This window comes from Bos taurus, chromosome 10, assembly GCF_002263795.3.
Source record: "Bos taurus isolate L1 Dominette 01449 registration number 42190680 breed Hereford chromosome 10, ARS-UCD2.0, whole genome shotgun sequence".
Taxonomy (NCBI): Eukaryota; Metazoa; Chordata; class Mammalia; order Artiodactyla; family Bovidae; genus Bos; species Bos taurus.
Window position 1 is genome coordinate 86164139 of NC_037337.1, and position 13017 is coordinate 86177155.

The following is a 13017-nucleotide window of genomic DNA, read 5'->3' on the forward strand; positions in this document are numbered from 1 at the left end:
CAAGGGTAAGGCAGTATATGTGTGTGTGTTTCTGGGAAGTCGGGCACATGCCCGGGGTGCAGAACTAGCAGCTGTGGGATCTGGAGGGAATGTGGGCTTCCCATACGGGTTCTGGGTAGAGGTTCCCCAGAGGGCAGGGGTTTCCAAGAACTCCAAGAAGGTCCCAAGGGGAAGGAGGAATGGCAGGGGGTGGGGTGGCACCTGCCTTCACCACGAAGGTCCCTCCAGTTGCTAGGTCCTGGACGAGCTGTACCTGCAGAGGTCCAGGAGGCACTAGTCAAGGCACAAGTTAGTTCCCGGGGCTCCACGCCCCCACCCCCCGCCCCCCCAGGCCCCACGCTCCTCCACCCAGGCTAGGCAGGGACGTCAGGCTTTGGTGGTACAGAGTATATCCCCTCCTCCACCAACATGACATTGAACCTATCCGATTCATCCACTCTCGTTAGACCTGCAGGTTTTATCAGGTACCACCTCCTCCAGGGAGGCTTCCCAACCTCAGATCAGGCCAGGACTCCTAATCTGTCTGCAGTGCTCTCTGGGCTCACCCCCAGCACACTGTGTGTGATTTCCTGCTGTTCCACTGGGCTGTGAGCTCCAAGAGCGCAGGGACCATGCTGTCCAGCTCTGTATTCCCAGAGCCCTGCACCTCACAGGGAAGTAGTCAGAGCTTTCCACACATGAGGTGAATGGTCCATTCCATAGGATCTGAGGGTGTCGTGGCTGGAAGGGACCTCAGGGCCAGTCACCTTCTCTCAACTCTTATTTTACAGGTGAAGAAGCCCAGGCTCTGAGAATGTGGCCCCAATGGTGCCCCAAACCACATGGGCTTGCTCCTTCAGGTCGCACCCCCTGCCCCCCACTCCCTGTGCTGCGATGGTCTTTTTCTTTTTTTAAATGGTCTTTTTCTCTGGACTCTGGCAAGCAACCTATTCCTTCTCCTGTTGGTTTTGTTTGGAGGCAGTGGTCTGCCAATTGCTGGGTCAGAGCCTTGTTTGGAGCTGGGCCCTAGACTCATCTCCATTATGGGCAGGGTGAACCCCAGCCATAGGAGAGGACCTGTCAGGGCAGAAAGGTGGAAGATTCAGCCCAGACAGGGGGGCACGTGAGGACAAGACCTGCACCCTGGGTCATAGGAGTACCTGCTTCAGAAGGCCATTAAGAGGATGCTGTTGAGTCAGACAACTCAAGTATGGTGGCAGCTCGAGCCTGCTGTATAACATGCTCTCTATAGTCTTTGCTGATGACTATTAATATCGGCACAGGGAAACCTGTGTATAGTATTACTGTATAGTACTACTCTGTATAGTATTACTATAGTATAGTAGAGTATTATACTGTATACTGTATAGTACTACTCTGTGCTAAGGGCCTTAACTAGTTTACTTCATTTTATTCTTAAAGCCCTACCAGGTGAGTATTTCTATGCTGCTGTGCTGTGCTCAGTCGTGTCTGACTCTCTCAGACCTGCCAGGCTCCTCTGTCCATGCGATTCTCCAGGCAAGAAGACTGGAGTGGGTTGCCATTTCCTCCTCCAGGAGATCTTCCCGACCCAGGGACCAAACTCACATCTTTTACATCTCCTGCATTGGCAGGCGAATTCTTTACCACTGTGCCACCTGGGCAGCCCCAAGTATTACTAGTGACTCATTTCATTGATGAAGAAATCGAGGTTCAGAGAGGTAACGTTGCCTGCGGTCCCACAGAGCCGGGATGCGAATTCAGATGGGCTGACCCGGGAGCCTTGAAGACATAACTGAAAACAGGGGCACAGCTAGGCGACCTGGCACATGCCTTCCCCTCTGGGCCTCAGTTTCCCTGTCATCAGTGAAATGAAGGTGGTGGATTCTGAGGGCTGGGGCATCAGGAGTGAGGTACCCCTTATGACCACTAGAGGTCTCTCCTCCAACAGCCGGAGATGGAGTCCAGCCTGGTCCCCGCTCCTCTGCCCAGTGAGTTTGAAAGAGAGAACTTTGGGGTCATTAAGGATAACACGGTTTCCCACAAGTGCTGACACCCCGGATAATTCCCCACTGCCTCTTGCCAAGTGGGATTCCCCACCACCTTGTCCTGGGCAAGGCTTCTCGTTTACAGATTCAGAAAAAATAAAAACCAGCAGGGAGGGTCAGGGAGGCCAGAAACAAAACTTAATCAGTACACTGAAACAGTGTGTTAAAAAAGAAAAGAAAAAATACATACACACACACACACAAGAATCAAGAAATAATTAGGCCAAACCATCAATGCTGATTATCTTGGAACGAGGTAGTATGGTGGACAATCTTTGTTGTCAGTGTTGTTTCTGGCCCCACTGAATGGCTTGCGGGATCTTAGTTCTCCAACCAGGCATCAAACCTGTGCCCCTCTGCACAGTCCTAACCGCTGGACAACCAGGAAATTCCCACTTACTGTTTCAAACTCTTTTCTTTTACACCATATTTCAAAAGGGTAGCAAAGGGGGCATCTCCCCCCACCATTAAACCAAGCAAACAAAACAAAAAAAAATCCCTTCCTCTTTTGTTCTGTGCTGTGGGCGACAGAGCACTGGCTTGTCACTTGACCTCTATGAGCCTCAGTTACATTCTCTGTAAAACAATGATTAAAATGCAGCACTTCCCAGGAGGACTTTCTGCTGTGACAGAAATATTGTCTATTTGTCCAATATAGAAGCCATGAACCACATGTAGCTATCAAGTCTTTGAAATATAGTGGGTGCCACTGAGAGAATATTTAATTTTTATTAAAACTGGACTTCCCTGGTGGTCCAGTGGTTACAGCTCTGCGCTTGTACTGTGGAAGGTGTGAATTCAATCCCCACTCGGGGAAGTTCTGCATGTCACGTGGTGTTATCCAAAAAAAATTTTTTTAATAGTATTATGGGCTTCCCAGGTGGCACTAGTGGTAAAGAACCAGCCTGCCAATACAGGAGGCGTAAGAGACTTGGGTTCAATCCCTGGGTTGGGAAGATCCCCTGGAGGAGGGCATGGCAACCCACTCCAGTACTCTTGCCTGGAGAATCCCATGGACAGAGGAGCCTGGCGGGCTACAGTCCGTGGAGTCGCAAACAGTCGGACTGTGGCTGGTGACTGCTATATTTCCTTCTTCCCCCGCAGGGAGACTGAGTGGGTTTAATGCAGCAGCTGTGCCAACTACAATGGGCCTTACAGATGCCAGGTGAGATTGCTATCCAGAAAGTGTAAGGCAGTTCTGAGTGCCAGCTCCCATCTTTTTAAAAAAGGAAGTCTCTTTAAAAAAAAATAAAACGCACTGAGCTCTCGGGATGTATGGACAATTAAAACTTTGGTAAAACACATTAACCCTTTATTTAAAATGTCCACAGTGTCAAGGCCGGGAGGACTCCCTCCTGGAGCAAACAAATCCAGAAGTTTCAAATAGATTCTCAAGCACGAAGGTCCCCAGGGGCTGTTCATGTGTGCCAGTGGGCAGGACAGGAAAGGGTAGGCTGAGCACCTCATTAAAGCGGGCAGCCCTTCATCTGCCCAGGGTTGACCAGCAGGAATGTGAGCCTGCATTTCCAGATCCTCTCATTTCTCAGGAAAAGTAGGAAACTTGGACTTTCTCTATGAAACCTGCCAATTTTTAAATGCCGATAAACAGTAACAATTTTAAAAACACCCTCATGTTTGAGCCAAAAACACAGAAGGGATTTGTCTGTCCTTCTCTTTCTTCTCCATCCCTGCCTCAGGGCCTAGCTCCTGGACAAAGCTCAGCAAATAGCCAGTGTTGTCTTCTAAGCCTCCAAGGCTCCCTGAGAGCAGACCCTGGGCATCCTGGCCAGCTGCCCACCTAGTCCCTGACCCACCACCTCACTGTTCTCTGCCACCCCCTACCCCTGCAGGTATCTCTTCTGGCCCCGAGGAAACCCTCTTCAGCCCCATGAACTCTCACAGTGGGACTTCTCTGGGGGCTCTCAAGGCTTCCTGAGTGGGGCCTTTTGCTGCCCTAAGGCTGGGGGTTGCTGCAGACTGGCACTGCTCTGCCAACAACCCGACCTGGGCTGTCTGGGCACAGCTATGGATGAAAGACAGTGACATCCATCCAGGCGTGGCTGCAGGGACCTGGGCCCAGTGGCCCTAACATCTCTTCTAATTTGGGCGACTGATTTTCCTGGCTTGCGAATGACACAGGAAAAGGCCACAGGATTTTAGGAGGGATGTGGAGTGGCTACGTTGAGTGTCCAAGAAAGGGTAATAAAGGAAAAAAGAGGGCACTTGTAAGACAGAATGGTTGGGCTTGGCCTGAATCTGTTTTTCCCATATGTACAGGCCTCGGAACACAGGATTCCAAAAATGCTTTGCACATGTGTGTCTGGGGTTAAACAAATTCAAATTCGGGGAATTCTGTCATAGACCTCCCTCTTGGAGATTCACTGTGTACATTTGCATCCTTAAAGCCTGAAACTTCCTAGAATTAAAGCAATGAAGTAATGTAACTTTAACTCACTGTTTCTAAAGCTTATTTGACCCAGAACCCCTCTCTCCATAACACCATCAATTCAGTGGGATCCCACATGGGCAAACAGTGGTGGCTGTCGCCTCCTTGGCCTGCCCGTGGGGGCGGCTGAGCCACGTGGACGAACGCAGTGGGCGAGAAGGGCTGGGCAGATGGAAGCTGGCTGGGCCTTGGCTGACAAACCGGGAGCCTGCTCCAGGGACTGGGGAGCAGCCGCTGGAGCAAGGCCAGGGATGGTAAGCCTGCTTCCTGCTGACCCACTCTTGTCATCAGCCTTCAGCCATCGAACTTGTATCAAATGCTTTAGCGTGTGCCAGGCCTTTCCCAAAAATTATTTCACTTTAGTTCCCACATCCCCCTGGGTGGGAGGGTGCGGGTGGGTGGGAGGATCCCTTCCCCACTTCCAGAGGAGGAAACTGGTGCCCAGAGAGGGCAAAGAGCTTGCCTGGGGCCATGTAGTGCCCGTCCAGACAGCACTTCATCCTCGGCGGCGTGTGAAGGAGCACACACCAGTCCTCTTTTCTCTGCTGGCTCCCACACCCGCCCGAATCCCCCATGAGTGTCTTAAATGACAGATGCCTGGGTTCAACCCTAGAAATTCTCACTCGGTGGGTTTGGGATGGGGCCCAGGCATCTGTGTGGTTAGGAAGCTCCCCCAGGTGATTCTGATGAACGGTTCAGTTTGAAAAAAAAAAAAATAAAAACACTTAAGCAAATACTCCAGCTATCTCTGGGTCCAGGTGGAGAGCAATTGATTATTGGCTCAAACCTCATTTGACTCAACCTGTCTGTCCTTCTGCTGAGTGTCCAGGTCCAGTTTGCACTGTCGACTCCTGTCTGCCCTGAATTAAGGGAGCCGATCCTGGATGGGGGCACCGCGGGAGAAGCCAGGAGACAGGGCAGAGCTGCCAAGGCCCTGGACAAGGCAGGTTTCTAGCGATGAGCACATTCCTGCCCCAGGAACTTCTGGGCTGGGCTTGGCAGGGGAGATTCTTGGCTGCAGCCCCTGGAGGAAGCGGGAAGTGGGGGCACGCAAGGGAGCGCAGGCTGGCGGGGTGCCCCTGTGGCTGCTGTCCTGAACTGCCGAGGGAGCGGCTCTGTGTCTGAGCCGGAGGGTCTGTGGGGAGGCGCTGTCTGCCTCTGTGGCTTCCTCACTTTTTCCTTTCCGGAGGGTCTGTGGGGAGGCGCTGTCTGCCTCTGTGGCTTCCTCACTTTTTCCTTTCCGGGGCTGGTGTGTGCTGGGCTGCAGGAGGGGTGGGGCACCCCTGGACCCGGCTGCCCTTCTCCGCTTGAACCCCCTGACGCCTTTCTAGCACTGGCCACTCCTGGTCACACATGCTGTGTCCTCCCACACCTTGGGCGTCGCTCACTCACCTTCTCGATGACTCCGACCACCTTGCAGCCCCTCAGCTGCTCCAGGGCAGAGCTCAGCGTGCGGATGGGCCGGAGCCTCAGGCTGCTGAAACCCTGCGGTAGCAGGAGAGAGCCCCACGGTGGCCTCAGGGTCATGGCCTCCTCACCCAGCGGAGGGCAGGGCTTGGCTTGCCAGGAGACCAGTGGCCACAGAGGGCAGGACAGGGGTACAGGCAGACCCCCACCTCACAGAGACAGACCCAGCCTCAGTCCAGGGTGGCCAGGCCACCCTCTCAGCTCAGCCCCAACCCGGGCTTCCTCCCAGGCCCAAGGAATCTTCCGAAACCCCCTCTCAAAAGCGGCATCCACAGGAGGCAGATGCGCCCAGGGGTGGGGAAATAACCCGGGCAACAGGCTTCAAAGACCAAGGCAGGCCCAGGTACCTGCACTGGGGGAAGCATCTTACAAGGTGCACCAGACCTAGAAGGAGTGTGTATGCGCACACCTAGGGGTTGAGGAGTGGGCGTGCATTCCCAACCCTCTCTGAGGGGCCCGCTGGGTCAGGATGTGGGGAGAGGCTTTGTGCATATTTGTATATGCACGTATTCACGTGTGTGTATATGCACGTGGGTATTCATGTCTGCTCCAAACACTCACTGCAGCCCAGCCAAAAAGCACTCTGGGAGCCTGAGTGTGTACACAGGTGAGCATGAGTATGGGCTGTGTGGGAGGGTGAGGAGCTGCCTCTGTGTGTGTGTCTCCTCTATGAGGGTGCGAGACTGGACTGGAGATGATTCACCAAGTGTTAGAATGTGAATGAGCTATGGAGAGTGTGGGAGAGAGAGGGAGGAAGCCAGGAGGAGGAGGGCAGGGCGGCAGCCCCAGGACACGCGCCAGCCTGCCTGTGCTCTCCACCGTCTGCCCCGCCAGGGATGGCAAGGCGACAGCTCCCTGGCCTGGCGGGTGGGGGCCTTAGCTCTCTTCCCCCGGAGCCCTCAGGCCTCTGGGGGCTCCTCACCTCATCAGGGCTGGCTCCGCTGCCCAGCGTTCTCTGCAGGTGGCAATTAAAGATCTCCTCCGCCCGCCGCAGGTACTTGGTTATCTTCAGCTTGACAGCCTCACACCTCTCCTTGTTGGGGTCAACTGTGGGGAGAAGGAGTCAAGAGGACCCCGCCAGCCATGGGAGGAGCGGGGGTTTGGGCTCCCATTGCCCATGCTCTGCCCCCCACAGGAGGGCAAGGCCTATTTCTGAGGCTGGTCAGTGGATTCTGGCCCCGCATCTGTTCTTGGGTCCTCTTCTGGGTGGGAGACCAGCAGGGGAGGAGGACGAAGGATGGTGGCAGGAGAGCCTGGGAGCCGGGGAGGCTCCTCGGACTACAGCACCTTACAGTTGGCGCCCACCACCTCCTGGCCACCGTCACAGCCTGGGAAGGGATGGAATGGAGATTTCCTGTCTGTTTTTTCAGGAAGAAAGAGAAGTCCCCCAGAGAGCACACTTTCTGCTATCTTTGATGCCCAGTATGAAAGAGGCCAGAACAGCATTGGGCCTGGAGGGTAAAGGTGTTCATGGGACAGGCATGAAGCCAGCTGTTGAGAGGCATCATCAGTGCAGGGACTGGAAGCGTGAACTGGGGCCTGACTCTTACCCTCCAGGCTGGCCATCAAGGCCCTCGGGTGTCTCCAACTGGCCTCAGGGCCAGCCTCTCCTACAACTTGGAAATGCCTGCCTTTGCCCTGAACAGGCCTCCCCTCTTACCTTCAGGCCTTTGCCTGTGTTCTCTGCCTGTCCCTTCTCTCTCCCTCTCCAGGCTCTTCAGCTGGACAGCATTCTTCAGTGCTCAGATTAGGGTTTTGACTTTTAGAAAATGCCCTTTGCCAGGCTTGCCTGGCCTCAGTCTCCTTCTTCCCTCCCTTTACTTCCTCCCCATTGTCCTTGCCACCTGGGACTTTAATTGTCCATCATCAACTCATCAATCTTCTGCCATTAGAATGCAAGTACCCAGAGGGCAGGACCCTAGCCCAGCTCTAGGGGCAGGAGGGCTTAGTGGGCCAAGCTCACAGCCTCTGGAGCCCAAACAAACTGTTCAAATCTCAGCTTTGTCACTTGATAGCTGTGGAGTCTTAAGCAATCTATGTAACTGCCCTGTACCTCAATTTCCTCATCTGGAAAATGGGAATAAAAATCATTCTTGTATATTTGGAAGTACATGCCAGAACATACACAGTGGTTTGTATTACTGTGAATCAGAAATGAATTGATACAGGTAAAGCCCTTAGACCAGCGCCTAGTGTAAAGGAACTGCTTTATAAGTGAAGGCTATTATTATCAATACTACTGTTCTTCTCATAGGTCCTGCAGGGTCAGCGCAGAGCCCTGCTCACCCAGCACAAATGGACAGATGATGGGATGAGCCCTTCCTCGGCCCCTGCCCAGCCCCAGCCTCACCGTGCATGCCTCGGAGGAGAACGTCCACGCCGTTCTGGTAGTGGTTGAAGGCGGCCTCGTAGTCCTCACTGACGTCACGCTCCAGGGCCAGCCGGATCTGAGAGGCTGCGTCCACCAGGTAGTCATGCTTAGTCATGTCAGGTGCTCCCGGAGCCACCCGGTTGCGAATCTGCTCCAGGTACACTCGAGCCTGGGACCGTGCTCGAGAGCAGGGTTCAGGCTCCGGGCCAGGGCCAGGAGGGCACTCACAGGCCACCAGGCTCATGGCTGCCCTCAGTCAGGGACCTGGAATGAGCAGAGGCATTAGGAAGAACCCAGTTGGGGACAACGTCCCATCTGTACCCTGGTTTCTTCCACTCAGTATTGTGGAGACTGACACTCACCTCCAAGAGCTGGAGGGATCAGAGCTAATGGGGGTAATATCCCTCACTAAGCCAGATCTTTCCTAAGTGGTGGTCATAATAGAATAAAAACATGCTTTGGGCTCTGAGTTGTTTTTACCATTCTTTCCATTCAAATTCAGTTCAACAAGTATTTCTGGAGCACCTACTAGGTGCTGAGTATCGGAGAGAGCTGAAGATATTCGTGATTCAGAGCTGCCTTCAAAGGGCCTCTGTGCACATTAAACATATGCAGGTCACCATACTTTGAGGCTGAAGCAAAAGCCGGGGCCCCACAGGCCATTCCTTATACTGTGCCCTGTCTACCCCTCCCTCCTCCTCCCATGGGAATCTCACTTATCCTTCAGGGTTCAGCTCCATGGTACCTCCCCGAACAGGAGGGATTGCCCCGGCTTTATTTCATTTCCCTTGGTCCCAAGATCAGTGAGGACCCCCAAGGAGCCAGGCGGAGAGCTGGGCACAGGGCTTGGCCTTAAAGACTGAAGGCAAATGAAATGACTGGCAGATTCAGTACCACTCTGGATGGAATTAGATGAATGAGGTCAGAGCCCAACCAGCCCTGGGGAGGGGATGGCTCTGTCCCCCTGGCTCTGCTCTGAGAAGTCCAGGAGGCCACGTGGCCTCCAAGGACCGGACAGCAGCTCCACCCTGAGCAGCAAGTGATACAAGTGGCCACCAGGGTTAGAGCAGTGGCAGAAGGAAAGGAAAGACCTCAGAGAGAGGCCAGAAAGCTGCCTCTATCCTTCACTGCAGCCTCTGCACCTTTGCTCTCTCAGGCCTCATTGCGAAAGGGCAGGGCCCAAACCCCAGGTCATTTCTACTTCTATGGAGACAGGGAAGAGAGAACAGGATGGGGAATGGGGCGGGGAGGAAAACCCACATTTCCAAGGCAGCGGGCAGCTGAGCCCCGGCCAGGATGCGGCCAGGAGGTGGAGGAGGGGAGGAAGGGAAGCCGCGCCCTTCCCATTCGGCCCAGTCACCAGGGCATGCAGCTCAGAGGCCTGTGATCAGAGGCACCCAGGTCGGCAGTGTGTGCTGCTCTGAGTCAGGGCCTAGCTTCAGGGTCCACCCGCCGAGCCAGGTCCTCCCAGGCAGAGCTACAAAGCTGCGTCTGGACCCAGAAAGACGTGCATCCAGCCCGCGAGTCCCCTGCACGCAAGGTGCACCGCCCCGTGAGGGTCGCCAAGGAAGGGGACTGGGGGAATGAGAGGTGAGGGCATCCTCTCCTGGGGAAGCGGGGATGGAGGAGGAGCCAGGCTAACACCGTACCTGCCCGAGCCAGGAGCTCGGTCCGCGCGGCCGGACTCAGCCCTGCGGCCACCTACCCTTCGCCCCCCGGACATAGCACCGCGGGCGGCTGCTTTCCGCCCTCCTCCCAGGTGCAGGGGTCTGGCCGATGCAGCCTGGTCATTGGTTGCAGATGAGCTCATCCGCTAGCGTTAGAATAAACCACCAATCAGCGCCCGGCTCGGCTTGTGCTGGCTCTTAAAGCAGCAGCGCCGGGAAAGCGGAGCTATGCGAGAGGGCATGCGGAGGGGATGGGGATGGGCAGGGAATGCTATGGGGATGGGGATGGGGATGAGGGTGGAGATGGAGCTGGGGACGGGCGGGTGGGTAGGAGCTGCGGAGAGTGGAGGTTCAGACTCTCTCAGGTATGCGGAAGGAGTTGCTTCGGAAGTTTAGGCCGAATAAAACACACGCGCCACTTTGGGGACTTTTCTCATTCGTTATTTCATGCATTTATTCAACTACTTGAATATGATTGAAGATGGTGACTGCAGCCATGAAATTAAAAGACGCTTACTCCTTGGAAGAAAAGTTATGACCAACCTGCTGCTGCTGCTGCTAAGTCGCTTCAGTCGTGTCGGATTCTGTGCGACCCCATAGACGGCAGCCCACCAGGTTCCGCCGTCCCTGGGATTCTCCAGGCAAGAACACTGGAGTGGGTTGCCTTTTCCTTCTCCAATGCATGAAAGTGAAAAGTGAAAGTGAAGCCGCTCAGTCGTGTCCAACTCTTCAAGACCCCATGGACTGCAGCCTACCAGGCTCCTCCGTCTATGGGATTTTCCAGGCAAGAGTACTGGAGTGGGGTGCCACTGCCTTCTCCGTATGACCAACCTAGACAGCATATTAAAAAGCAGAGACATTACTTTGCCAACAAAGGTCCGTCTAGTCAGGGCTATGGTTTTTCCAGTAGTCGTGTATGGATGTGAGAGTTGGACTATAAAGAAAGCTGAGCGCCCAAGAATTGATGCTTTTGAACTATGTTGTTGGAGAAAACTCTTGAGAGTCCCTTGGACTGCAAGGAGATCCAACCAGTCCATCCTAAGGGAAATCAGTCCTGAATATGCATTGAAAGGACTGATGCTGAAGCTGAAACTCCAATACTTTGGCCACCTGATTCGAAGATCTGACTCAATGGAAAAGACCCTGATGCTGGGAAAGATTGAAGGTGGGAGGAGAAGGGGACGACAGAGGATGGCATCACAGTTGGGTGGCATCACAGACTCAATGGACATGAGTTTGAGTAAACTCTGGGAATTGGTGATGGACAGGGAGGCCTGGCGTGCTGCAGTCCATGGGGTTGCAAGGAGTTGGACATGACTAAGCGACTGAACTGAACTGATTCAACTATTTAAGTATTATGTATTTAGAGAATACTGTGTGGGAGGAGCTAGATGGCAAGATACAGCGACTGAGTAGACAGTCTCTGCTAATGTCTTCCTGGGGGTTACAGTCTAAGTAACAGGGATTAAAGAACTAAAGAATACCATTGATATTTCATTCCAGGTGTGATCAGAGTTGTAAGAGAGAAGCACCATAGCAGCCGTGAGACTCACAGCAAGGGGAGTGACCTAGTTTGGGGGTCAGAAGTCCTTTGGGAGGGGGTGATTTCTGAACTGGACACACAGACTTCACCTGCACCCTAGAGCTGCCTGGACTTATACTATACTTCCTTAGTACACTTGCTCCCTGCTAGATATCATTCCATTCCCTTCTGATTCCCAGCGCCTTCCCCCAATCCTTACTCTCAGTCAAAAAGCATGCTTCTTCCATCCCTCAAAAACATGGGAACACAGACCCCTACTCTGCCTGCTGGCCAAGTCTGCATCCACATACCGTCTCCCCATCTCTTTCTGTAGATGACCTGTCTGTGCCGCATCAAAGGCCAGCCTTCCCCTCGGGGTCAATCTTGTGCCATCACCTACTCAAGGAACTTCCTCCAGCAATTCTCCCCTCTCTTTCCTCCACCATTAATTTTTGGCTTCTACTGCATCCTTCTTTCCCATCTGAAACAAACATCATGCTGATTCTTGCATCTTGAAAACCACACAAAAACCAGTCTTGGCCTCACTTCTCCCCTCTCTATCACCCCAGGGGAGAAGAGAAATTGGAGAAGAGAAACTTGCCACTGGAGAAGAGAAACTACTTGCTGTCCTCAGCTTCTTTTCTCCCGGTCTTTCTTGAACTCTTTCTATGAGGCTTTCTTCCCCGGCATTAGTCTGAAATAGCTCTTTGTCATGTTACCATGACCTCCTGGTTACTAAACCCAATGGTCATTTCTTGGTCCTCGTCTTACTTGACCTCTTAGGAGCCTCTGAGACCCAGGGATCACAGCCTTCTCTCCATGCAGTTTCTCCCTAGGCTTTCAGGACCCCCACTCGCTGTTGCAGCCCCTTCTCAGTCTCCTGTGATGGCTTCGTCTCTTCCAGATGTTTGAGGGTCCCAGGGCTCAGGTGTCCCAGATGCTTGACATCTTTGTTCTCTCTGTGCTTGCTTTCTTGATGATGGATTGCAGTTCATCTCATGATTTGAAATAGTGTTATTCTATATGTTAATGATTCTGTGCATCTATTTATAGGTATCATATATCTTTTGTATTCCTTAGCCCTCACCTCTCTACTACTTCTGCTGCTACTAAGTCGCTTCAGTCATGTCCAACTCTGTGCGACCCCATAGATGGCAGCCCACCAGGCTCTGCCATCCCTGGGATTCTCCAGGCAAGAACACTGGAGTGGGTTGCCATTTCCTTCTCCAAAGCATGAAACTGAAAAGTGAAAGTGAAGTCGCTCAGTTGTGTCCAACGCTTAGTGACCCCATGGACTGCAGCCTTCCAGGCTCCTCCGTCCATGGGATTTTCCAGGCAAGAGTACTGGAGTGGAGTGCCATCGCTTTCTCCTCACCTCTCTACTAGACTTAAATATTTAGAAGTCTAATAAAACACCTCAAATTCAACAAGTCCGGAACCTTGAAAACAGAATGCTGAGTGAAAGAAGCCAGACACAAAAGGCCACATGTTCTACGATTCTATCTACATATAATTTTCAGAAATAGGGAAATTCATAA

The 13017-nt window shown here is 53.2% G+C and overlaps 1 protein-coding gene across 12 annotated transcripts in view; it reads right to left on the reverse strand.

The window, feature by feature from the left end:
- The window catches only part of RPS6KL1 (ribosomal protein S6 kinase like 1), a 22938-nt gene extending 12851 nt beyond the window's left edge, over positions 1-10087 (reverse strand). For 8 of the 12 annotated variants that reach the window (XR_009496043.1, XR_009496042.1, XR_009496041.1 and 5 more), the window contains exons 1-5: positions 9940-10077; positions 8270-8554; positions 6842-6966; positions 5845-5937; positions 206-253 (exon numbers count right to left, since the gene is read on the reverse strand). Coding sequence is in view for 7 of the 12 variants with exons in the window: in XM_024997596.2 (XP_024853364.1) it covers positions 206-253; positions 5845-5937; positions 6842-6966; positions 8270-8534 (531 nt within the window). In the remaining 5 variants the exon portion in view is untranslated. 12 annotated transcript variants of the gene reach the window in all.
- Between the last annotated feature and the right edge of the window lie 2930 nt (positions 10088-13017).